This window comes from Pipistrellus hanaki (assembly GCF_964339955.1).
Source record: "Pipistrellus hanaki genome assembly, chromosome: 7".
Taxonomy (NCBI): domain Eukaryota; kingdom Metazoa; phylum Chordata; class Mammalia; order Chiroptera; family Vespertilionidae; genus Pipistrellus; species Pipistrellus hanaki.
This window is the reverse complement of record NC_140509.1, coordinates 69,672,372-69,699,703: the sequence shown is the minus strand read 5'-3', so window position 1 is coordinate 69,699,703 and position 27,332 is coordinate 69,672,372. Positions and strand designations below refer to the sequence as shown.

At 36.6% G+C, this 27,332-nt stretch overlaps 1 protein-coding gene across 1 annotated transcript in view; it reads right to left on the bottom strand.

The window, feature by feature from the left end:
* Positions 1 to 2,900: 2,900 nt before the first annotated feature.
* The window catches only part of MOXD1 (monooxygenase DBH like 1), an 82,644-nt gene continuing 58,212 nt past the window's right edge, over positions 2,901 to 27,332 (bottom strand). Inside the window, exons 8-12 of the mRNA XM_084889583.1 lie at positions 26,285 to 26,476; positions 24,704 to 24,763; positions 20,662 to 20,804; positions 4,982 to 5,150; positions 2,901 to 4,525 (exon numbers count right to left, since the gene is read on the bottom strand). Coding sequence (XP_084745709.1) covers positions 4,358 to 4,525; positions 4,982 to 5,150; positions 20,662 to 20,804; positions 24,704 to 24,763; positions 26,285 to 26,476 — 732 coding nt within the window. The 3' untranslated portion in view covers positions 2,901 to 4,357. The remainder of the gene's footprint in view (positions 4,526 to 4,981; positions 5,151 to 20,661; positions 20,805 to 24,703; positions 24,764 to 26,284; positions 26,477 to 27,332) is intronic.

Here is a 27,332-nt window from a genome sequence, read left to right as displayed (position 1 = left end):
GTAATTTCTCACTCGTCCACAAGGTGGCACCTCTTCCTTAATAATAGCTGTGCTGACAGAGTCAGCTGTAAATTTTTAAAAATAACTTTGTCTTGACTGTCATTTTGAAAAATAATATTTCTGATAACTAAAAGCTTTATTAAGAAAATTTTAAAGTTTTTTTTCATCTAACTATGAAATTTTTTTTTATCTTTAGAGAATATGTTTCTGTTAACAGTGCAATAGAGACAATCTTTACTATGTCTAAGGAATTTGCACCAGTGCCTGGTCAGAGGTTCATTAACGTAGGTAATTCTGAGTCTCACGTGTCTCTCATTTTCGGTGCTCAATTCAAACTCTCTCAAAAAACTGACAGAAATTCTTATTTTAAATAATCAGTAACAATTTATCCAGGAAAACCATGAAAAAGATAAATTCTATTTTGAGGAATGTGGTTTCATTACTTAGTGTTGCAGCTAGGTTTTAAATTATGCTAAATTTAGCTGGTTGCTTTTCTCACTCATAAGATCTCATTTTGCCTTTTGACTTGCACAGACCATATTAAAGTTCTCAAGCTCGAGGCATTTCTGGGCTGGATTGCAAGACCAGGAACCGTGGTTTCTTTTGGTCACATTAGGGTGACATATTCTCCCCTTCAGGAAGCAGAAAGAAGCAGGATGGGTGAGAATGGGATTTTATAAGAAATGGAGACTGGTATGACTTAACAATATTGATGAGCTTCTTTTTTGTTAATCCTCACCTGAGGGTATTTTTTCCACTGACATTTAGCAAGAGTGGAAGGAAGGGAGGGAAGGAAGGAGGAAAAGAGAGAGAGAGAGAGAGAGAGAGAGAGAGAGAGAGAGAGAGAGAGAGAGAGACGCCTAGACATGCTTTGCTGAGAAAGTTGTTTGCTCCAAAGCTTGCTCCTTGGGGAATGTTCCTCCACCACAACATAGGTTCAGTGGTCAATGAGTCTGGGTAATGCTTCACACTACCTAACTCCTCTTGGACTTTCAAATGCACTTGTATACCAGTATATTAAAGAATGAGAAGTTCTATGGTAAGCCTGCTATACTCTGTAACAGTTTTCCACGTCTCTTTATATTTTTCATGGAACACAGCTCTGGCCAAGGGAGTTAGGAATGCTGCCATGAGTCTATGCAATGGACCATTTTCTGCTCATAAGTTGCCAGTTTGACTCTGCTGGATTTGGATACAACGTTGATCAAGGTCTTGCAGGGCTAAGATGATCAAACTAACATATAAGAAGGTTTCCTGGTCCAAATAGTCTATGGAGAAGTGATGGTCCATGATGAAGAATAAGCTTTTCAACAAGCAGACTGTCAAATTACAGCAGGGAGGGGAGGGAGATCTGGGGGAGATAATAGATCAACCGAAGGACTTGTATACATGCATATAAGTACAACCAATGGACATAAAACTCTGGAGAGGGAGGGTTTGTATGGGAGGGAGGGAGGGGGGCAAAAAAAATCAATAAAATATATTAAATTAAAAAATTAAAAAATAAAAAGAATAAGCTTTTCCTTAGCTGAAAGGTTGCAAGAATAATATTTTAAAAACAAACAAACTCCTATATCCTTCATTCAGAGTCCTCAATTGTTATCATTTTACCATATTTTAATTATTATACTCTCTCTATAGACAGACAATAGATATAGATTGAATTTTTTTCTAAACTCTTTGAGAATAGTTTGAACAAGTTGAAGACATCTAACAATATTCATCAAAATTCTCAAATGTTTATAATTATTAAATAAAAATTCTAAAAAATATACAGTTATTACATCTGTAATTCCACTTATGTTAACTTATTGTGAGGAGCCATTTATAGGTATGAAACAGTCGTAATTATAAGAATGTTAATCAGAGCAATGTCTATGACATTGAAAAACTGGAATTGGCCAGTATAGCCAATAATAAGCATTTGGTTGAGCAAATTGTATCAGGCAACTAGATACTGCTTGTAAACATCCTCCTGTCTGCCACTCCTCATTGGCCGTTATAGCCATTAGGAGACAGTTCAAAACCCCGAATACGTCTGCGGCTGTTGACTGTACCACTCCTCCCACTCCCAGGACTCCTTTGATCCTGGTTGATACTTTTCAGAGAAACTGATCACTCAAGACACCCTCAACTTCACAGGGCCTTGAAGAATATTGGTTTCATCACATATAGGTCTCTCCCACCCTACCTGCTTTAACAATCACACTGTGAACCATTGTCCAAGGAGACCCCATTTCCCCTCAGGACCCGGGCACTCCCAGCCCAGGACAGATAATGTGACTTGATCCGGGGCAGCAATGACAAACCCGGGCTGTTCAGGAAGGTCTTTCGATATAAGAGCAAACTAACGTAGAATATAATCAGAATCCTACCAAGTCTTCAATAGATAACCTATCCCAATTTCAAATAGCGTCAATTTCTCAAAATTATATATATATATATATATATATATATATATATTGATATATATATATTCATAAATAATTTGTAGCAGAACAATGTCAGCTTTATTCTTAGTAACATCAACTGAAAAAAAAATTAAGATTCCCGTTTCTCTAAAAATGCAAGCCTCCAAAAGCTGTGGATCCTTTTTAAGCCAGTATGTTTACCCTCCTCACCAAGAACAATGAAAACAGATTACATTACATCATTTCCAAAGGAAATCATTTTACTTTGACATCTCAGATTCAGATGTCCTGAAGGAAAAATAAACACAAAATTTCAGATAAGGAATGTCTGGGATTATCATATTTCTTATATAAATATTTGTATGGAAAAATAATAAAGTCTAATATAGCAGTTATGAAATAAAAAGAAGAAAAGCTAACTGTAATGTATGCCTCATAAATATTACAGACACCTCATTATGTGGACAAAATTCTTAGAATCAGGAAAGAAACACACCAAAACATAGCATTTATTTAAAAGACAATATAGTTAGTATTGAAGACATTGTTTGATGGGGAGGAAGGGCTTAAACACAGGATAGAAGATGCAAAGTGCTGAGTGGACTGAACTGGAAACATCAGTACAGAATCACTTCTCTCAAGGAGTGTACAAGATGCCACACATTTACTTTCATTTGGCTTATGCATATGACCCAAACTTAAGAAATGAGGAAAGGACACTTAACAAGATTTAGTGGAACTGTACAAAGAGAACCCAAAAACTCACAAGATTTCATTTGGTAGCAATTGCATTATGGAAAGTTAGTCTGTTACTTAATATAAAAATAAATCTACAATAGCAAGTGTGACTCCAATGGAGCCAGTAGGCAACACGTGTGACCCCGACTGCTATGTGGACCTCACACCCTCCTCGGGTGGCTCATACTGTCTGGCCTTTGACCTGGAACCCCAAAAAGGGCCCCTGACAGCACAGGGTTGCGGCCAACTAAATTTTCCCCCCCAAACTACCATCAGTTAGGTACCATTTCTCTGTTTCCCATAGCCTCATTCTTTTCTTTCTTTTTAGTACCAGAGCTCATGAAAACACTCACCTGGCCAGGGCTAAGCAGGGTGCAGAAGTACTCTGAGATGGGTTAGGGCCGTGGTCGGCAAACTACGGCTCTCGAGCCACATGCAGCTCTTTGGCCCCTTGAATGTGGCTCTTCCACAAAATACCACAGCCTGGGTGAGTCTATTTTGAAGAAGTGGCATTAGAAGAAGTTTAAGTTTAAAAAATTTGGCTCTCAAAAGAAATTTCAATCGTTGTACTATTGATATTTGGCTTTGCTGACTAATGATTTTGCCCACAACTGGGTTAGGGGTTATACCAATAGACTCAGATAAATGAAGAGATGAAAATGGGCATCATCAGAAAGCACAGAGGTACGGGACCCTCGGGAATTCACAGAAAAAGACAGAAATGAAAGGTGGGGGACCGTTGTTTATGCGTGGGAAGTCACACCCAAAGAGCAATGAAGAGGAAGAAAACTGGAGTAGGGAGTACTTCCTTTGACATCTCTACGAGGAAAGCAGTTTTTAAAAGGAATTTAGAAGCCAAGCCAACATCTAAACATTAAAATAGCAATGACACGTGTTTAAATAAAATGTAATGCAGAACGAAATAAAGAATCCTTTTCCTTCCATTTGACTTGGTCCACATTTTGATAAGGGTTCTAAGTCAGGTCAGTTTTGCTTTATTTGGTAATTGATACATTTTTATCAGCCATTTCTGAGGAACAGAAGAGAACCCATGCCATCTCTCAGGGAGACTGGGAGAGTGGGGAGGGAGGGAGTACATAAAAGGGGAGTCTCCGCCATCTTCACACTCCTCATGCCCAAAGTGTCTTTAACCTGCACACTCAACGAGTTTCCAATCACAGAAAACATCGTCACCGAGGACAACAGAGCTAGGACCAGGAGCGCAGGCTGCTCAGGATGCTGCCCAGGACTGCGACGCACACCAGCAGCTGGAGAGAGAGGCTTCTGTGCAGAGAAGAGGCAGGAGAGGGGCACATCAAGGGCTCTGCTTTGTACGGTCTTTCTATGTCTGGAGGCAAGGCCGTCATCCCTTGGATCTGAGAGTGAAAGAGCAGACAACACAGGGTGAGTGTGCGATCAAAGAGCAGATCGTGGCCACGCTTGCCCAGTCCCTGCACCAGGGGGCACAGATGGCTGCTGAGGTAGTCAAAAAAGGGGACAGTCACAAGCTCAAGGATTGCGAGGGAAGTGGGGAAGAGGGCCAGGCAGCCTCCGGGACAGGGGAGGACAAACAAAACAGGCTCCACTGCGTTTTGAAATTCTCATCTCAGCCTATTTCTGCTTCACTACAACTTTAGTTTTAGAATAAATCTCCTCTTTCAAAGGAAAGCAATCAGGAGTGTTTGGTCAGCCCCAGGTAATCATTAAACAAATTACCGGATGGGTCCCTGGATGGATGGGTATTCATCTGTTCTCTAGATTTCACCTGTTGTGGATTCAGGTGACATGTGATATCTGGTTACCCCGAAAGGTTAAAACCAAGCAGGGCTTACCGACCACTCAGCATTGTCGGTCTTGGAGCATCTCACGTTGACTGGCAGGCCCAGGACAAGCTTGTTGAAGGACAGACCTTCCTTTTTAGTCCACTTAAACTTATTCATCGCGTCCATGAAGGAAAGGTTTTTATATTGCTTGGGGCTTTTGATAATGAAAGGCCAGGTCCTGAATTAAAAATAGAAAAATAAAAATGCAATTAGTAATATTCAGAATAGAGGCATTACATGTTTCCATTACTTTTCAGCAGACATCATATTGTTCATTTTTACAAAACAATGATGACCTAATGCAACGCATTGATGAACTCATCAGCAGTTACTGGAGGAAATACATACCAAATAAGGAGGATGACATTTAAAAAAAAAAGAAATTCCTTGTTTTATTAGCAGATGGGTATTACTTTTAGGCAATTTTAGCTCTGAAAGCTTCCCCAGAATCTCACAATTCCTCATTTATTTGTTTTGGCTCTAGTTAACAATACAACTGCTAAGCCAACAGTTCTAAATATTGAAATGCTAATAGTGAAATAAAGAAATGTGTTGGGCCCGGCCAGCATGGCTCAGTGATTGAATGTTAACCTATGAACCGGGAGGTCACTGTTTGATTCCTTGTCAGGGTACAGGCCGGACTTGTGGGGGCTGTGCAGGAGACAGCCTATCAGTGATTCTCTCTCATCATTGATGTTCCTATATCTCTCTCCCTCTGCCTTTCTCTCTGAAATCAATAGAAATATATTTTTTAAAAAAGAAATGTGTAGGACCTTAAAAAGTCCTGACACTGAGATGGACATTTCAGTTTCATACAGTTGAGAAGCCTGACCCCTAGTGGCCGCCCTATTCTGGCTTGCTGACATGGAAATAAATTCAAAAGATTTGAAATTGAAACGTTTTTACAATTTTACTGAGAAAAGAAATATTCTTCAGACTATGAGCTTTGCTTCTACTTGCTTCTCTAAAAAAAACAAACCTGTTAAATGTCCAAGGAAGAAAGAAAAAAATCACAGAAGAATGATAAGACCTGCTTGAAAGTTACTCTTCTGTTAAATATATCATTGATTCCTGAAAGAAGGAAAAGTATAAGTGCTGAGAGATATAAAAATTTACATAGCCGAAACCGGTTTGGCTCAGTGGATGGAGCGTCGGCCTGCAGACTGGGGGGCCCCAGGTTCAATTCCAGTCAGGGGCGTGTACCTTGGTTGTGGGCACATCCCCAGTGGGGGGTGTGCAAGAGGCAGCTGATCGATGATTCTCTCTCATCGATGTTTCTAACACTCTATCCCTCTCTCTTCCTCTCTGTAAAAAAATCAATAAAAATATATTTTTAAAAAATTTGCATAGATGAATCCATGGGCCTTCCAGTAGATTATCATGGTAACCATCAGGTACCTGGCTCCCCTGAGACACCAAGATGTTCCAATAATTACCAAATAATTAACCTCCAGCTGAGGAATCTATATTTTCATAATTTATCTTCACAATTTCTTCTTTTAAAAACATAACCTATTCAGGCACATTGAATATTCTTTTATTAAGTAAATTAAACATCCTTTATTTATTTTTTGGATTTATAAAGATAAATTCTTAATGTCTAAATTAAAATTATTTCCTCCATACCCTAGTAAATTATACAATAAAAAACAACGCATTCCATACTATGATGTTTCTATTCTTCAGTCCTAACTTCCTTTCTATCTTTAATTAAAGTCAACATATCTTTGTTGAGTTTTAAATACACTATTTTGTAGAGACTCTAAGGTTAAATGCTATAAAGGAAAAGCAGTCAGCATCACTGTACATTAAGCATATCTATCAATGACTTAGAATCCGTCACATTTTAATATTAACATGTTGTGAAGATTTGTAGAGATGCAATTCAGAATCAGTATAAAGTAAAAACTTGACTTGAAAGGTGCCTATTATGTTTATGTACAATGTCCTTTTAAATACAATAAAAGCTTCATATAGGTTTTAATAAATACATAATAATTTTTAAATCAAATACTGGAAATGCAATTTACTTTTCAGAAAAGTAAGGTATCTAGCTGGAAAAAAAGAAAATCACCTCCATAGCCAGGGAAATACTGGGGGGAAGGAGGGAATCATTAGCCTGTGGCCACCTAACACAAGGTGGCGCTGGAATCTCTGCTAACGATCTGAGGTGGCCTAAACCCTCTGAGTTTTCAGCAGACTTGCTGATGAGAGTGAATACTATATTATTGTATGTAGATAAAATCTTAAAAAGCTTTGCTGCTAGACTATATCAGTAAGCTAGTATTATTTTACATGAGGTATAAACACATTTGTTAACTTACTATTAATAAGTGGAAAGGGTTTTAAAGGAAAAGCCCCATGGTTCATATGTGAGAAACAACATAGCCTGACTGAGTAACCTGGGCATAGAGTCACCCACCTCTCTGAGATGGCATCCCTGGTTCATGTTCACTGTCTCCTTTCTATTCCTACTAACTGTGTTCAGGCCCCTACTCTATGACAACACCACTCGGTCACTTTCAGCCTATCCTACACCACACTTTCAGATTACCTCTGGAGAAAAGAGGACAAAACAGAAAGAGGAGAAATCCTGGAAAAACGAACATTTATCTTGAGTACTTTTCTTTATAAGACTAAGCTTTAAGCCAGAAATAGTTGACCTTGAAGTAGCAAGTTCTTCTGCTATCACTGGGACTAGGAATTCCTTAGGAAGACTAGGAATGTTCTAGAAATTAAAACAATTACATTTCTACACATCTAGGCATACTGCAAATGTCTACCCAGATAAACATTTTTAAAAGGGTATTATTTATATATTACTGTAATTGATAAAAATAAATATTGTGTGATAATGAGTATTTTTCTTTGTAAGTTTAATCTAATTGATAAGTTGATTAAAAAAGATATACAAAAAAGAAATAAACTTAGACTGTCCATAACAATTTGGAGGAAGAAAAAAAATGACAATGTTTAGGGATTTACACCTTCTTATTTAATGATATACTATTATAAAACTATAATAATTGAATGTGGTGTTATATTAAGGCTAAACATGTACAACCATGATACAGAATTCAGAGTCCAGAAATAGTCAGTTCATGGTCAAATGATTTTTCAACAAACATTCCAGTGCAATTCAATGGGAAACGGGTGGGTTTTTTCATCAAATGGTTCTTAAACAACTTGATATTCATAGGAAAAACAATAAACCTCAGCATTTAACTCATACCACACACAGATATTTATTTAAAATATATCATCAACCAAAATGTAAAACCTAAAACTATAAACTTCTTAGGGAAATAAAACACAGGAGAAAATCTTCATGACCTTGGGTAGGCAAAGATTTCTTACACAGGACAGCAAAAGCACAAAACAAACCATAAATGATTAAATTGACTTCAAAAATAGAGCTAAAAGAAGGAAAATCAAGCCACAAAATGGGGGATATTGCTTATAAAAATATATCTCACAAAAGACTTATATCCAAAGTATAAAGGAATCTTGAAAAATATAAAAAATTCTTACAAGTCAATAATGAAATAAATAGCCCTACTAAACAATAGACAAAAATTTGAAAAATTAAAGAGGATCATATACAACAGATCAATAGTCATGTGAAAAGAGGCTCAACATTGTTAGTCACGAGGGAAATGGAAAATAAAACCACAATAAGATATCACACTACATACACATTAAAACAGATGAAATTTAAAATATTGTAAATATAAAACATTGAAAGAATGTTAAGCCATAGGAGTTCTTGTATTACTGGTGAGAATGTAAAAAGGTCCACCATTTTAGAGAAAATGATGAAAGTCTTATTAAATAAGTGTGAACTTTGCATACAATCCAGTGGTTCCACCACTAGGTATTAACTCAGAAAATTGAAGACATATGTCCATGCAAAGATGTATACAATAATGTTCACAGCAGCTTTCTTCATAATAACCACATAAAAACAGAACACAATACAAATGTCTTTTAACTGGTGAACTGATAAACAAACTTGGGTGTATCCACACAGGGGAACACTGCTCAGCAATAAAAAGGAATGGACTGCTGATTCATGTGCCAGCATAGATGAATCTCAGAAACCTCTAGGTCAAAACAACAACAAACAAACAAAAAACAGGCATAAAAGAGCACATACTCTATGATCACATTTTTATAAAATCTAGAAAAGATCAAACTAGTATAGTGACATAAAGCATATTCACAGTTCCATGGGATTGTCTCCAGATGGGTCTAGGAGAACCGATGGGGTTGATGGAAATCATTACATCTTATTTGTGATGGGGTTACAGAGGTGTACACCGCTGGAAAACTTCCTAACAAAAATGCATGTAAGTTCTGCTCCAAGCAATTTGACTTTTAAAATAAAGAATAAAAAACAAATAAGAATATACCAGCAAGCAAATGAAAAAGGATACAACATAATGCCACAAACTTCACAATCTAACTGTGAAAGAATGCAGCCAGGAAATTCCACTGAACAAGGTTCAAGTCCTAACCCTCTTGTCACTCTCTAGGGAAGTGGGTGTTGGAAGTACACCTTGAGGCAGTCTCCCTACCGTGTTTCCCCGAAAATAAGACATCCTCTGAAAATAAGACCTACTTACAGGTTTCCTTCTGAGTGAAATAAATATAAGGCATCCCCCCAAAAATAAGGCCCCCCCTAGGCTAAACATGAGAGATTTGGTCCACTGATTCTGAAAGAAATGGAGTCACAAGAAATTCACCAGGAAATTCAGGAATTGGATTGTTATGATGATGTTCCAGAAGATGATGACATGATTGTCATTGAATAAATGAGTAAATTCTTGATACTGTAGGATTCACAGTTTGTCTGGTTTGTGTTGACAACTACCGTACTACCGTACCGTATACAGGTAATAAATTTCCTTTATTTTCATTTAACAATAAATGTGTACCATATTCTTCTTCATAGAAAATTAAGACATCCCCTGAAAATAAGACCTAGAGCATCTGTGGGAGCAAAAGTTAATAAAAGACACTGTCTTATTTTCGGGGAAACAGAGTAATAAGAAGTACTAAAGACTTTGGGGCTGCAGCCGCTTTGACATGATGGAAGGCCTGGGACACTCCTCCAGGGGGAGGGATGCAGTCCTTACCAGTTAGAAAACTTCCTTGAAAGATTTTTAACAAAATCTGAGGGAGGGTGAACCCATGCATTGTAATATAGAGTATACCCACAGCCCTTTACCATCAAAATATATAAAAGTAGGCACATAAAATACATCTCCTGGTGTGGCAAGAAAGGAAGCTACTCAGATTTTCTTAGAAGAAAGTCAAGAATTCACCTACGTTGTGTCAAAGACAAGTTTTAGGAAAAACTGACTCCTCAGAAGTAAGAAGTGACATAACCATGCAAACACAGGGAGAAAAGGAAAGTATTTCACTCTTCATGTAAAGAGATGGGGGGGGAAAACTGACACTAGAAGAAAATATAAACCAATTATGCTGGAGAGAATTCCCACACGTGTTTCATGTTATTAGCTCATTTAACAAGAACATGAATTCGATTAAACAAGAGCTCAAATAAAAGATGATGAAACAACAGAGTGAGATGAACACGAAGATAGCACAACAAAGGAAATCAATTTAGGACAAAACAACTTGAACAGAAAATACATTTTTAAAAAGCAAGATGCAAAAGATCACTTCTGAAAAATTATAAAATCCTTGAAAAAAAAATCTAAAGTAGATTAGAAAAAAAAAAAAATGTGTTAGCTACACTAAAACTTCCCTGAAATGCAAAAAAAAAAAAAAATGGGGGGTGGGGTGGGGGTGGGGGTGGGGGAGTGGGGAGTGAATGTATGTACTGAAAGAACACTTTGTGTCTCAGGAAAATTTGATTCAGATGCCCTCACTGGAACATGTCCAAGTGAACTCACATGTTCTACAGGTAAAGGACGAATGCTCCCATTCATTCCAAGAGGTCTTGTAAGGGGCGAGGAGAGGGAGAGAAGTGAACCCAAAATATCTCCACCCAAATGCTGTCTAAATATAAGTGCAGGAATTCAAAAAAATGCAAAAGAACTCAGGGCACAAAGCACCTGAAAACCCTTCTTGATTAAACAACTTGAGAAGAAAATATGATGAATCAAATTAAAGAACTCATAAATGTAGATAGAAATGATATAAAGGTTTTGAATTATCACTGAATCTATCTTTAAAATATAGTGCCTTAAATGTTGTTAGAATTGGCTTTTAAAGTTAAATGTGAAAATTAAAAATCTTGAAAATACAAAAATTATAATATGAATAACAAATATTTGGAGTTGTAGAAAAGGGTGTTCGGAGACAATGTTAAAGTATGAGTGTCCTTATTTGTTATGATCTACAGTTAAAGCATGTACTTTGGGGGAGGGGGAGAGAAAGAAAAAGAAAAGAATAACAAACAAATGTAAGAAAATAATCAATAACAATAACAACAAAACCCAAAATGTAAACATAAGGGGGGGGGGGGGATGCCAAAAGACCCAATCATGTAGTTTTTAAAAAGTGTGACATTTTAATGTTTTTTTTACAATCTATTTTCTCAACATTTGTGAGCTCATTTATTAAATACTGCCTCTTGTGGTTGAAAACAACAGCAACATTTATTTGAAGTTCAACAACTATTCAGTATTTTTTTTTCTTCTAAGACATTAAAATAAAATTAAATGTTAATGTTTTTGTTTAAAACACTGAAAAAGTTATAATCTTTATAATAATAATAATAATGTACTCATCTTTATATCAGTACCTACATAGAAAGATTCTGGGGAATATGAGGAGGTAAGATGGCGGAAGAATAGATGGGCGGATTCTGAGCCCTCTCCCGAAGCAGAAAGAGAGAGCAACTGAGGGTCTTGTGCTGTGAGTGTTTATTGGCAAGCTGGGAGACAGCGAACACCAGAAGAAACTGCTGGGGGGCTGCTGACAGAGGTGCCCCTCACAGGGAAGCACCCACGCGGGCTGTCTCCCTGCCCGGAGCTACCTACCGGCTTGGACGGGGAAACCTCGCCATCTTGAGAGGAAGATAGGATCGTGTCAGAGGCCTGAATATCCACAGCCGCAGCGACCACCAAGCATCTGTGACCCCCAGAACGCGGATCCCAAGCGGCGCGAACACTTGCCCTCACAGGATTGCCCCACTGCTCAGCGAAAAGGTCAGATTTCGCGGGGAGAGGGTGGAGAGCGCTCGCGGCGAAAACAAAAAGCCTGTGCGCACAGAGCGCGCTCCCGGAAGCTGGAGGACAGGGGTGGTGATTACAAGTAGAAGCCCCCGCTGTTGGGCGGTTGTCACCCTTGAAAGTGGACGGGGCTCCTAACAGGGGAGATATCTAAAGAGCAACACATTTGGATCCGGCTCGGAGGGATATCGGAGAGTTGCGGGAGATCGCAGTTGCTCGGACCTGCCCCCTCCCCCCCTCCATAGTTCCAGCTTCAGAGAGGACGGAAAAAAAAAAAAAAGCTGGAGAGGCTTTAGAGTCTGGGAAGTCAACCTAGAAACACTGCCCCCAGAGGCTAATTCACAAATTGACTCTAGTGTAATAAAAACAAAGCAAAACCTGCCTAAAAATCAGGACTGGATCATAACAATAGAGGAAGCGAATGACCTTCATTACTGCTAATTTTAATTAAATTTTTAAAATTTTATTATTATTTTTTTTTAATTTTTAAATTTTTGTTTTTTACTTTTGTTTTCATTATTTGCAACGTTTACTCAAGAAACTATTTTTTTTCTTTTTCCTCACTTGATTTTATCTTGATAATTATTACATTGTATATGTAATCAACATTATTACTACTACTAATTTACCTTTTTCATCTTATTTTCTTTTGTTTATTTTTATTATTTTTATTCCATTTGATTATATATATATATATATATATATATATATATTTTATTTTTTTTATTTTTTAATTTCAGGATTACTGTTCTACAGTCTTTATCTATCCTTCTTTCTCCAACGCTTTATTCTATCTCAACCCTACCTTTATGCCCTCACCCTCTTTCCAATCTTTTCCTTTGATACCCTGTTTATCTTAACCCTTTCCTGCTCTAGATTTCCCCCATTCCATCTGTCTACCCCCTCCTAAAATTTCACCCTACTTGTATATATCTAATTTCCAACTACCTGCTCTAAACCCATTCACACCTCCCTCGCAGTTGTCCTAAAAACAAACAAAAAAACAAAAAAAACAAAACAGTCTTACTCTCTAACTCTGAAGTTGTATGTTGAATGTTAACTTTACTGAAGTTGTATGCTTTTCTTTTATAAGATTGATTTGCCTATGCTTTTTGTTTGATTGCATGCTTTTGTTAGCTGGGTTCTAGTCACCCTTATTGGTGGTTATTAATATCGCAAACACATTTCGATTCAGTGCCTTGTGTGTTGTACCTGGTTGTGTTGTATTTTGTGCCTTTAAATCAAAGCAGGAGAGAGAGAACTACACAACCAGACATCATAGATCATGGGGAGACCAAAAAACAGCCCACATATGAAAGAAAAGCAGGCTTCACCAGAAAAGGAAGTAAACGATATAGAGGCAAGCAACCTACCAGAGCAAGAATTCAGAGTAACGATCTTAAGATGGCTAAAAAGAATGGAAGACAAATTTGACAATTTGAGTAAGACCCAAGAGGAAATGAAAAAAACCCAAGAGGAAATGAAGATGACTCAAGATGAAATGAAAAATGACATCGCTACTATGAAGAACTCAATAGATAGCATCAAGAGCAGACTAGAAGAAGCAGAGGATCGCATCAGTGAGCTAGAAGACAAGATGGAAAAAAATACCCAATTAGAGCAGCTTCTAGAAAAAAAAATTAAAAAGCAGGAGGAGAGCCTACGGGAGCTTTGGGACAATGCAAAACAAAACAATATTCGAATAATAGGGGTTCCGGAAGGAAAGAAAACCGAGGTAGACATGGAAAATGTATTTCAAGATATAATGACAGAAAATTTTCCTGAGATAGAGAAGAAAAAACCCACACAAATCCAAGATGCACGCAGAGTCCCAAGCAAAATGGATCCCAGAAGACCGACGCCAAGACATATTATAATTAAATTGGCAAACACCAATGACAAAGTTAGAATCTTAAAAGCAGCCAGAGAGAAACAGAAAGTTACATATAAAGGAACCCCCATCAGACTAACAACTGATTTCTCAACAGAAACTTATCAGGCCAGAAGGGAATGGGATGAAATATACAAAGTCATGCAAAGAAAGGGTCTGAATCCAAGAATACTGTACCCAGCAAGACTATCAATCAAAATTGAAGGGGAAATCAGGAGCTTCACAGACAAAAAAAGACTAAAGGAATTTATCTCCACCAAACCAGCAATGCAAGAAATGCTCAAAGGTCTACTGTAAAAATAAATAAATAGGAAGCGAAGAAGGAACACAGGGGTATAGAATAAAAATGGCATCAAATGAGTACCTATCATTAATAACATTAAATGTAAATGGTTTAAATGCTCCAATCAAAAGACATAGGGTAACAGATTGGATAAGAAAACAAGACCCATACATCTGCTGTCTACAAGAAACCCACCTCAGAAAAAGAGATGCACACAGACTGAGGGTGAAGGGATGGAAAAAGGTTTTCCAGGCAAATGGAAATGAAAAGAAAGCTGGGGTAGCAATACTTATATCTGACAAATTAGATCTCAGAGTGAAGGACATAACAAGAGACAATGAAGGCCACTTCATAATACTAAAGGGAGCAATCAAACAAGAAGAAATAACCCTGGTAAATATATATGCACCCAATACGGGAGCACCCAAATACATAAAAAAACTGCTGGAGGACATTAAGGGAGAGATTAACAGCAATACAATCATAGTAGGAGATTTTAATACCCCACTGTCACCCTTCGACAAATCATCCAAACAAAAAATCAGCAAAGAAATATCAATCCTAAATGACTCACTAGACCAGATGGAATTAATTGACATCTTCAGAACATTCCACCCCAAAGCCACAGAATATACATTCTTCTCAAATGCACATGGGACATTCTCAAAGATAGACCACATTTTGGGACATAGGCATAGTCTCTTCAAATTCAAGAAGATAGAAATCATATCAAGCATCTTCTCAGACCATAATGGCATAAAACTGGAAATTAACTACAATAAAAATAATCCAAAGAAATCAAACACATGGAGACTAAACAGCATGCTATTAAACAAGGACTGGGTTACCAGAGAAATCAAGGAAGAAATTAAAAACATCCTGGAAACAAATGACAATGAAAACACAACAATCCAAAATCTATGGGACACAGCAAAAGCAGTTTTGAGAGGGAAGTTCATATCCTTACAAGCCTATTGCAAAAAACTAGAAAAAAGTGTAACAAATGATCTAACTCTACAACTCAAAGAGTTAGAAAAAGAGCAACAAGAAAAGCCCAGTGTAAGTAGAAGGAAGGAAATAACAAAAATCAGAGCACAGATAAACGACATAGAGACCAAAGAAACAATACATAAGATCAACAAAACCAAGAGCTGGTTCTTTGAAAGGATAAACAAGATAGATGGACCTCTAGCCAGACTAACCAAGAAACAAAGAGAGAGGACCCAAATAAACAAAATCAGAAATGAAAGAGGTGAAATAACAACAGACCCCACCGAAATACAACGGATTGTTACAAAATACTATGAACAACTCTACTCCAACAAACTGAACAACCTGGAGGAAATGGACATATTCCTAGAAAAATATAATCTTCCAAAACTCAATCAGGAAGAATCTAAAAATCTCAATAAACCAGTGACTTGGGAAGAAATTGAAACAGTCATCAAAAAGCTTCCAGCAAACAAAAGCCCAGGGCCAGATGGCTTCACAGGAGAGTTTTACCAAACATTCAAGGAAGAACTAAAAACTATCCTCCTCAGACTATTCCAAAAAATCCAAGAGGAAGGAACACTTCCAAATTCCTTCTATGAAGCCAGCATCACCCTAATACCAAAACCAGATAAAGACAACTCAATGAAAGAGAATTACAGACCAATATCCCTCATGAACATAGATGCTAAAATCCTCAACAAAATTCTAGCAAATCGACTCCAGAAGAGCATCACAAAGATCATACACCACGACCAAGTAGGATTTATTCCAGGAATGCAAGGATGGTACAATATCCGCAAATCAATAAACGTGATACATCACATAAACAAATTGAAAGATAAAAATCATATAGTCATATCAATTGATGCAGAAAAAGCATTCGATAAAATCCAACACCCTTTTCTGATAAAAACTCTTAACAAGGTGGGAGTACAAGGATCATACCTCAACATAATAAAAGCTATATATGATAAACCCACAGCCAACATTATACTCAATGGGCAAAAACTAAAACCATTCCCTCTAAGAACAGGAACAAGACAGGGATGCCCACTCTCGCCACTCCTGTTTGACATAGTACTGGAAGTACTAGCCATTGCAATTAGACAAGAGGAGGAAATAAAAGGCATCCAAATTGGAAAAGAAGAAGTAAAGTTATCCTTATTTGCCGATGACATGATATTGTACATAAAAAACCCAAAAGACTCCATTAAAAAACTAATTGACTTAATAAATGAATTTGGTAATGTAGCAGGATACAAAATTAATGCCAAGAAATCCATGGCTTTTCTATACACCAACAGAGAAACTGCAGAAACAGAGACTAAAAAAGCAATTCCATTTACCATCGCACCAAAAAAATTAAGATACCTAGGAATAACTTTAACTAAGGAAGTAAAGGACCTATATGGGGAAAACTACACGACACTGAAAAAAGAGATAGAGGAAGATGTAAGGAGATGGAAGAACATACCATGTTCATGGATTGGTAGGATCAACATCATCAAAATGTCCATACTTCCTAAAGCAATCTATAGGTTCAATGCACTCCCCATTAAAATACCAACGACATATTTCACTGACCTAGAAAGAACTCTCCAAAAGTTCATTTGGAACAATAAAAGACCCCGAATAGCCACAGCAATCCTGAGAAAGAAGAGTAAAGTAGGAGGGATCTCAATACCAGACTTCAAACTATATTACAAAGCCACTGTTCTTAAAACAGCCTGGTACTGGCACAAGAACAGACATATAGATCAATGGAATCGAATTGAGAACCCAGATATCAACCCAAATCACTATGCTCAACTAATATTTGACAAAGGAGGCACGAATATACAATGGAGTCAAGACAGTTTCTTCAATAAATGGTGTTGGGAAAATTGGACAGACACATGCAAAAGAATGAAACTAGATCACCAACTTACACCATTCACAAAAATAAACTCAAAATGGATACAGGACTTAAACATCAGACGGGAAACCATAAAAATACTAGAAGCATCCACAGGCAGCAAAATCTCAGACGTATGCCAAAAGAACTTCTTCACTGATACTACCCCTAGGGCAATGGAAGCTAAAGAGAAAATAAACAAATGGGACTACATCAAAATAAAAAGCTTTTTTACAGCAAAAGAAACCATCAACAAAACAACAAGAAAGCCCACAGTGTGGGAGAACATATTTGCAAATGATACCACTGATAAAGGTTTAATCTCCAACATCTACAAACAGCTTATACAACTAAATAAAAGGAAGATAAATAATCCAATTAAAAAATGGGCAATGGACCTAAATAGAACATTTTCAAAAGAAGACAGAAGGAAGGCCAAAAGGCACATGAAAACATGCTCAAAGTCACTAATTGTCCGAGAGATGCAAATCAAAACAACAATGCGGTACCATCTCACACCTGTCAGAATGGCCAACATCAACAAATCAACAAACAACAAGTGTTGGCGAGGTTGCAGAGAAAAAGGAACCCTCGTGCACTGCTGGTGGGAATGTAGACTGGTGCAACCACTGTGGAGAACAGTGTGGAGTTTCCTCAAAAAACTGAAAATGGAACTCCCATTTGACCCAGTAATCCCACTTCTAGGAATATATCCCAAGAAACTAGAAACACCAATCAGAAAGGATATATGCACCCCTATGTTCATAGCAGCACAATCTACAATAGCCAGAATTTGGAAACAGCCTAAGTGTCCGTCAGCAGATGATTGGATCCAAAAACTTTGGTACATCTACACAATGGAATACTATGCGGCCATAAAAAAGAAGGAATTCTCATCATTTGCAGCAAACTGGATGGAACTGGAGAACATCATGCTGAGTGAAATAAGCCAATCAATGAAAGAGAAACACCACATGACCTCACTCATTTGTGGATAACAAAGAGCATTATAAACTGATGAACCAAAAGATAGATATAGAGACAGTAAATCAACAAGTAGACTGTCAAATTACAGCGGGGAGGGGAGGAAGATCTGGGGGAGATAATAGATCAACCGAAGGACTTTTATACATGCATATAAGTATAACCAATGGACACAAAACTCTGGGGAGGGAGGGGATGTGTGGGAGGGAGGGTGGGGGGCAAAAAAAAAAAAATCAATAAAATATATTAAAAAAAAAAAAAAAAAAAAAACAAAATAAAGGTAATATGTGATACATTAAAAAAAAAAAAAATTTGAAAACACGATTTTTAAAAAAATTGTGGCCCAATAAATATCTTTTATTATTTTTTGTGATAAAATATACATAACATAAAAAAAAGAAAGATTCTGCAATAACTTTCAATTAATGTTAGTATTTAGTGTGTGTGTTTTTTCTATCAGAAGTTGAGGTGATGGCTTTATCTTCTTTTTGAAAGTTTTTCTGCATTATCTAAGCTCTTTATAATAAGCATTTGTGATTTTTACACATTATAAACATAAAGTGATTTTTCCCATAAAGAAAAAGAGAAACACCTCTCTCGATTCTTTTACAGAAACGGAACAAATAAGACAGGAACTTTCCACCACATAAACTTGCCTGGAACTGCATGGATGTGTAGTGTTGCAGAAAACAGAGAATTCATATAAACTCATTATCTATTCTGTTATCTAATAATCTTTGTAAGTTTTGGTTCTTCTTTAAGCCTTGCCAGATCTGTAGGAGGCAAAGAAAAACTGCATCCTCCAGAACAGACAAATACTGTAACAGGATATATAGTTGTCTCTATTTTTCTAATAAGTCATCCTCTAATCTTAGGATTGCTATGGAATGTTTAAAGTGAAATAGGGCACCTAACTAATTATTATATTAAAAGCACAAAATAAAAGATTTGGGGTTACATGTTATATGATATTCCTTTTTAGTACTGTATCCTGAAACCAAATTAGCAATTTTCTTTTAAGCAAAACAGAAAAATCACCCAGACCATTCCTCTTTCTGATCTTTTAACCAGTACCTTGTTCGTTTGGCCTTCAATAATATTTATATCACTGTGATGATGAAAAACACTTGAAAGTTTGATTTAAAGTCCAAATATGTATTTTATAACAGAGGCTTTTTTTCACTCAGATTTTTGAAGAATATTTAACTTGTAGTTAAATGATTTTAGGTGGGCAATTCTTCTCCATTATTTTTTTCTACATCTACCTTAATATATCCAAAACAATATTTTCAATTTTTTCTTCAAACAAGTTTCCCTACACCTATACCAATACACCATTCACACATCATCATGTTTCATTCACTCTTCTCTTTCTCTAACCAATTCCTTGTGATGCAATCAATCAATTCCAGTGAGTGCTACCTTCCAAAGGTAACCTGAAGGTAACCATTTCTCACTAACTCTATTGCCATACCTCTCACCTGAACAATCACAATAGTCCCCTGATTGTTATTATTCTTTACAATCTTTTCTCAACACAGTAGCCAAATTCACTTTTTAAAAACACACTGCAATGGCTTCGTTTTGCACTTAAGACCTTAAGTTCTTACGTTGCCTAGAAAGTCTTACATGATCTGGTCCCACTTGCTGTCAGACCGCCTCACTCTTTCCCTACCATATTTCATCTGCTCTAGCCAAACCCACCTTCTCATTGCTCTTTGAACATGCTAGTTTCTTACCCACCCATTTTCCTCCTGGGAGTCTGGAATTTAGGTAATTTGCTAAGGCGTCTAGCCCCGAATAAAAACTCTGAGTGCCGAGTCTCTAGTGAGCATACATGTTGTCATAATTTTTTTGTTAATCCTCATCCAATGACATTTTTCCATTGATTTTTTTAGAGAGAATAGAAGAGAGAAAGAAAGAGACAGAGAGAAACATCGATGTGAGAGAGACACATCGGTTGGTTGTCTTCTGTATGCATCCTGACCAGGGCCAGGGAATCTGCAACCAAATTACGTTCTCTTGACCAGAATAGAACCCAGGACCCTTCAGTCCACAGGCCATGTTGTCATAATTTGATGCTGGTGGAATTAAGCACATTCTGTGTGACTCTACTGGGAGTTTTTTAGGAACTTGCTCCTGTTTTCCTGTTGACTTTGCCCCATAGGCCTTTTTCCGTTTGTTAACTTTCCTTTATACAATTTACTGTAATTAATATTAGCCATGAGTATAACTATAAATATCTCTGAACCTGAGTGTAGTCTTGGGGATCCTGAACAAAGCACCCAAGAAGCTCACCTGGTCTTCCTAGTTGAAAATACTCAAATAGAACAACACGTAAGGGAATTCCATAACGTGGTGATAGATCCAGTATAGTATAATGTCATCCTGTTCTGACCTGTCATATTGCCCCAACCATGAACTTCATTTATTACTTACATGACTGGCCTATAGATCTCCTTAACACCAATGAACTGAAGTTGCTCCATAATGTCTGGAATACTTGCACATCGAGCAAGATTAATTCTTGGGTAATAAAGAAGGTAGGAGAGACACATTTCATTCCTGGTGCTTAGTCCTCCCTGCAAATGGAGATGTTTTATTTAGAAAAGTATATTCAACTATTAGACACTTGCAGCACACAAACCACCAAAGTCATACAGTTCCTTCCAGTGTTAAAGTGTAAGAAATCTTAAAGCTAAAAAATAATCTAAGTGGCAATTTACTTATAAATTAATGTAGTGGTTATTATTTAATGACTTTACAAATTGCAAAAAAAAATGTAATGTCTTACTTAGGAGCAAGGCAGGATTGAGTAAAGGGAAAAGCCATTCTACAAAGGAGGCTGCAACTGATGCCTCAGTAAATATCATATTTAAATTATTCTTGAGCTGAGGTGGCTATTCAGAGTTTTACCAACTTTTAGGAAGAAAGCTGGGCCTTTGTGACTGCACATTAACCAGTCATTAGCTGCTGGCCGCCCCACTGGAGGGAATGTAACTTGAAGTGAGGCATTCCCTGATACCGAGGGCAAGGCCCAATGAGAGATACAGTCATGAGTTATCATCTGATAATTTCAGTGGCTGAGGTGTAGCTGTCTTGGCCCTGAAAAAGGAGTGTATCCAAGCAGAGCACCAAAATATACACTAAGATAATAATAATTATAGCCTTAGTAAAATATGTTATGAAGACAAAATTATATACGAGGCATATCTTCTGTATGCTAATCTTCAATTCTCCTCTTCCCCGTGCTAAACAAAGATGATCATCTTGATATTTTGTTTATTATTTTATTGATTTTCATCACACTTTACATTCAGTTCAGTAATGTATGCATCCCAAACAATATAATGTTTACTTTTGTATGTTCTTGAACTTTAGATACATGATATCATAACTACAAACAGTCTGGTGCAAATTTGCTCTTTTCAAGCATATTAGGTCCTTCAGAATGGCTTTAATTAATTAATTTTCATAACTATATACTATTCATGTATTATATAAGCATATAATATATTTCTTTGTTTTCCTTTCGATAAATAGCTAGGCTATTCCCTAGTTTTTGTTCCTGGGTTGTTGCATGTTACTATGAATATTTTATATATTCCTCTCCTAGAACACTTGCCACAAAAGTAACCTCAAGGTTAAGTCCACATAGGAATGGAACTGGTCAGAGCATATATCAATCTTCAACTTTACTAGAGAATGTCATGTTTTTCCTCAAAGTGGCTTTATAAATTTATATTCATCAGCAGATGAGGGGTCCAGTTTCAGTACATTGGAATTACAATTTTAAATATTGCCAAACTGGTAAATACAAAATATCTCATTCTGATTTACATTTGCGTGACCTTGGTTTCAAATGAAATAGAGGATCCTTTTATATGTTTATTATCTGTTTAGTATTTTATTTATTTTTTGTTCTTTTTCTATTGTATAACTGTTTTATGTTACAGATTAATGAAATTTCTTTCAAATGCTGGATAGTAATGCTGTTTTAATCTATGTATTGCAAATATTTTTTTTCACTTTAAAACTTATTTTTGCTTATTTAACCATGTTTTTTATAACCAAAAGCTTTGATGTAGTCAAATTAATCAATGTTTTAATTCATAGTTTGTGCTTTTTATGTTTTGTTAAAGAGTTCTTACCTACACCAAAGTCATAATGATATAGTTACATATTTTTCTCCTAAAGGTTTTTAAATTTTGTTCTTCATATTTAAATATCTTTAATCTACCCAGAGTTGATTTTCTGAATATTGTGTAAGACAAAGACATATTTTTACTTTTGTCATTTGGGTACCTAATTGTGTCAGTATTCTTTAATGAAACAGCCATCCTTTTTCACTTATCTGAATGCCATGTCTATTTTAAACCAAGTTTCCATATAAAGGATTTGTAGTTCTGTTTTCAGGACCCCTACCCTGTTCCACTCTTCTAACTCTGGACCCAAAACACATTATGAATCAGCATAGCTTTAAAATAAGCCTTCATTGCCAGGACTGGTTTGGCTCAGTGAATAGAGCGTCGGCCTGCAGACTGAAAGGTCCTGGGTTCGATTCCGGTCAAGGGCATGTACCTTGGTTGCGGGCACATCCCCAGTAGGGGGTGTGCAAGAGGCAGTTGATCGATGATTCTCTCTCATCGATGTTTCTAACTCTCTATCCCTCTCTCTTCCTCTCTGCGAAAAATCAATAAAATATTTTTTAAAAAATAATAAAATAAAATAAGCCTTCATCTCCAATAGTGTGTTTCTCATCTTGTTCGTTTTAGTAGTGTCCTGCCTATTATTAACACTTTGCTATTCTATGTAGATTTTAGAATCAACTTTCTTCATGTAAAAGATAAAATTGTAAAATATTTAGAAAATGAAACTTTAGAATAACTTTGCCGCTATGGCTAGGTGAAGATTTCTTAAGACCAAAATCCCAAATCATAAAATCTCTCTGAACTTTTTATTGAAATTATATCAAATTTATAGACAAATTTAAATAGAAGAATTATTTTTATTTTTAAAAGGATGATTTTCTTTAAAAAAAAATATTTTTTTATTGACCGCTGAGAGGAAGGGAGAGGGAGAGAGAGAGAAACACCGATGAAAAGAGATAAGAGAACTATTGTTTGGCTGCCTCCTGCATGCCCCCTCCACCCCTTCGGAGTCAAGCCCACAACCCAGGCCTGTGCCCTGACCAAGAATTGAATCGTGACCTCTTGGTTCATAGGTCAACAATCAACCACGGAGCCACCAAGGATGGGAAAGAATTATTTTTATTTTACTAAGTTTTTCTATCCATAAACACAGTTAAGTATCTCTTAGTTTCTTTAGGTGTTTCTTTAATGTCTTGCAATACAGATTTACAATCTTTTCCACAGAGATTAAACATAGCTAATGTTAGATTTTATTTCTATAGAACTAAAGAGTTTTTAATCATATTTCTTATATACTTAAGTATAATTAATTTTAGATATTACTAAGTTTGAGATTTTTTATGTAAAAATTATATATCTGCGAATAAAGTGTTTTGGCCTCTTGGCTTCTTTTCTAGCCTTGTCTCTCATTTTATTTTTCCTTCTCAGTGCAATTTTGAATAGAAACAGTGATAATGAATATTCTTATTCTTCCTGATTTCCAACAAATACTTCATCTAATACTTCATTTAGTTTGTTATTTGCTATAGATTTTTCATAACCAATTTTTATCTTAAGAAAATTCTCTTTTACTCTTGGTTTGCTAAATGTTCCTCTCTCCCCCATGGTTGACTTAAATTTTAAACTGAGGCATCTTTTTCCTTCAATATCTTAATTGAAGAATGGCTCTAATATGTCTTCTAATTTAAAAACAACTTGATATTTCTTAGCAAAACCCAAATTAGTCCTAATGTTATATTTTTATATAATACATTTTTTTATAATGCAGGATTTGACAATACTCTGTCAAAGAGATTTCCATCAGGTGTATTTTGTTGACCTCATACTGCCAATCTTAGGTTTAAGTTTAAGATTATGCTAACTTCATAAAATGAGTTGGTGAGAGATGATTCCCCAGGAAAGATAAGTAAACTATGAATGATCTAATTATTTAACGTTTAGAAGTAAATCTGTTGGGATGAAATTTCTCTTCGTGTCAGAAACCCCAAGGTCATGCAATTTGTTCTTACTTTCAAAGTCTTGATTCATCTAAGTCCAGACTCATATAGATGGTCATTAATAATCACAGGAATTTTATTAATAATATTTGGTGAGGAAAGCTTTTAATGAAAGAATCAATAAATTACAATACAAATATTACCATACTATCATTAGTTATTCTGATAAAATGCTAAAACAAGTCTGATTTCTCTTTTATGATGTATTATGTTCAAGACAGTCAGGAATTTTGCTTCCCAATGGTAATGCTTTTAGCTCTTTTCCTTCTAAAACCAAAGTTTATTCCTCCCTCTCTCTCCACCGATAAATTTTAATAATAAAAAATTTCTTACCCAAGTCATCCGGGCTCTATCTTTTGTGTTGTACCGACATTCGGTAATTAGATTATCTCCCTAAAACATAAAAATATGATCTTTCAGGTTGCAGTTTTAGGCTGTTTCATTTATCTAATACATTTTAGGCCAACAGTTGAATTTGCTGTATGAAGGGATGCATTAAGTAATTTGATTCAAAAAAAGACCCTTGATTTTTAAATTCTAGAATAATAAGCAAGCAAACAAGCAAGGTGCTCTGGGTTCAAGCTGGGCTCCCCCATGTTCTAGCTGCATCTTGGGTCAGGAAATGAGTCACTGGGTATAATATACTTATCTAAAAAATAATAATAAAAATAGCACTTGTTTTGCACAGCTGTTGCAAGGGGATTAAATGACAAAATACACATTTAATTCTTAATAGAGATTAAGCACTTCATAAATGTTACGGTAGCTATAGCTACTAGTTATGGTGATTACCTCTTCATTTACATTATTTTCTTTAAAAGTCTTTAGTCAGGTACTTCCTTACAACAGAATTATGAGGCAAATTAATAGTAATTTACTTTTCCAGCGTTTTTCAATCTTTTAGACAATTCAGCACACATGGCAAAAAAATAATATTTTAGGCCGCCCACTCAGATAAATGAACAGGCTATTTATGAACCAAACACAGCTAGCTCTGTGCTGGCCCTCAGGTCTGCTCTCCATACCCTGCTCCTCAGAAGGACCAGGGATCAGTATCCCAACACACTTACACCCTACTCCCAGCACACCCTTTGGGAAGCTCTGAGATAACACAGTAAAACTGGTTGGAAAGCCTGAGACAAAACAATACAATAAGAGTGTGTAGGATCCTGATAGTATCAGTGTTTCTCTCGCTGCATTTTTCTGTCTTCAGGGTGTAGCAAGGAATCTTTGCCTGCAGAAATCTTTCATTTCAAAAATAGTATATAAGAACTGTACTTTCAAGAATGAAATAAAGGCAGGAAATTCTATGACGACCTTGATGGTCATGGGTTAAAAAATTAAAAAAAAATAAAAATGAAGGATTGCAAAAAAAAATTTTTTTTAAGCCTTTATTATTGTAGGGCATAAAATTTTCTTCTGTATCCTCTTGCCATGACCCCAAATATTATTGTAAGCAGATTACACAGCACAGCATAATTAGCAGCGTCCAAACACCTTTGCCGAATGAAAGAATTATCCTTATGATGATGTTTACTAAAATGAAAATTCTAAAAATATATATATATCCTATGGGGTAAGGAAACCCCTGGTTTTCTTTTTACCATAATTGCAGCCAAAAGATTCAACTGGGGAGTCAAATAAGAAAAGAGCAATGCTCAGAACCTGATTTTTATTTTCTTTTTTTTAAAATCAACTGGAAGTGCCCCTGGGAATAGTAAGAAAAATGAGTTTTGATTTTGGAAAACAGATCAAACACATTCCATTTGGGTTGTGCAACTCCCGTGGTGGGAGGCTTTAGGACTAAGAATACGATGCAGAATTCATTTCGCCACTAGAAACCTTGTTAATTCTCAGCAGGTATGTGTCTCATGATTTTTGTAACATCCAGTGCAAAAGAAAAAGCATTCATACTGGTAAGATGGTTCGTTCTTCCTTTAGGTACTGAAACTCCTGGAAATTGAAGTCAAAATTGTCATCATAGGCAAGTAATTTCATTTCTTCCCCTTTACGGAAGTGACGGAGCCTGATGCCTCTGCCAGCCAGGTGAGCGTGGAGCAGAACAGCAAACACGTGGATCCCGCTGGGCTTCTCAGCTTCCAGAGCCTATGGGGTGGGGAGTGAGGAGTGGGGACAGTGGAAGACTTGATTAGCCCAAACAAGTGTGTATCCAAACAGTTCTCATTCAACGAGACTTGGAAGGACAACTGAGAAGAAAAGCTAAAACAATGTAAGTGAATGCTTGAGCCACCAAACATGTTGAATTTGGATTTTTTCATGACATTTCTATCAGTATTGTCATTAGGAAGCAATATTTGCTGGAAGAAAAGTAAAGCTGCCTGGCTGGCATAGCTCAGTGGTTGAGTGTTGACCTATGAACTAGGAGGTCACAGTTCGATTCCCAGTCAGGGCACATGTCGAGGTAATGGGCTCAATCCCCAGTATGGGGCATGCAAGAGGCAGCCCATCAGTGATTCTCTCTCATCATTGATGCTTCTATTTCTCTTTCCCTCTCTAAAATCAATAAAAATATCCTATATAATAAAAGGCTAATATGCAAATTGACCAAATGGTGGAACGACCAGTCTCTATGATGAGCACTGACCAGCAGGCAGCAGATGTTCAACACAGGTGCTGCCCCCTGGTGGTCAGTGAGCTCCCACAGGGGAAGTGTTGTTCAGTTCAGAAGCCAGGCTCATGGATGGTGGGAACCTCTCCCACCTCCATGGCAGAGGTAAGGACCCCTCCATAGGGTTCCAGGATTGCAAGAGGATGCCTGTCTGGCTGAGGGACCAAATTCCCGCCCCCCCCCCCCCCCCCCCCGCCCCCAGTGCATGAATGTTATGCACCGGGCCTCTAGTATTTAATAACAAAAAGAACTAATGCTGAATGAGAATTTACTCGATGACTCCTAAATGTTATCTTTCTTTTTCCTTCTTTTAGGAGGTAAAGAGGAAGTCAA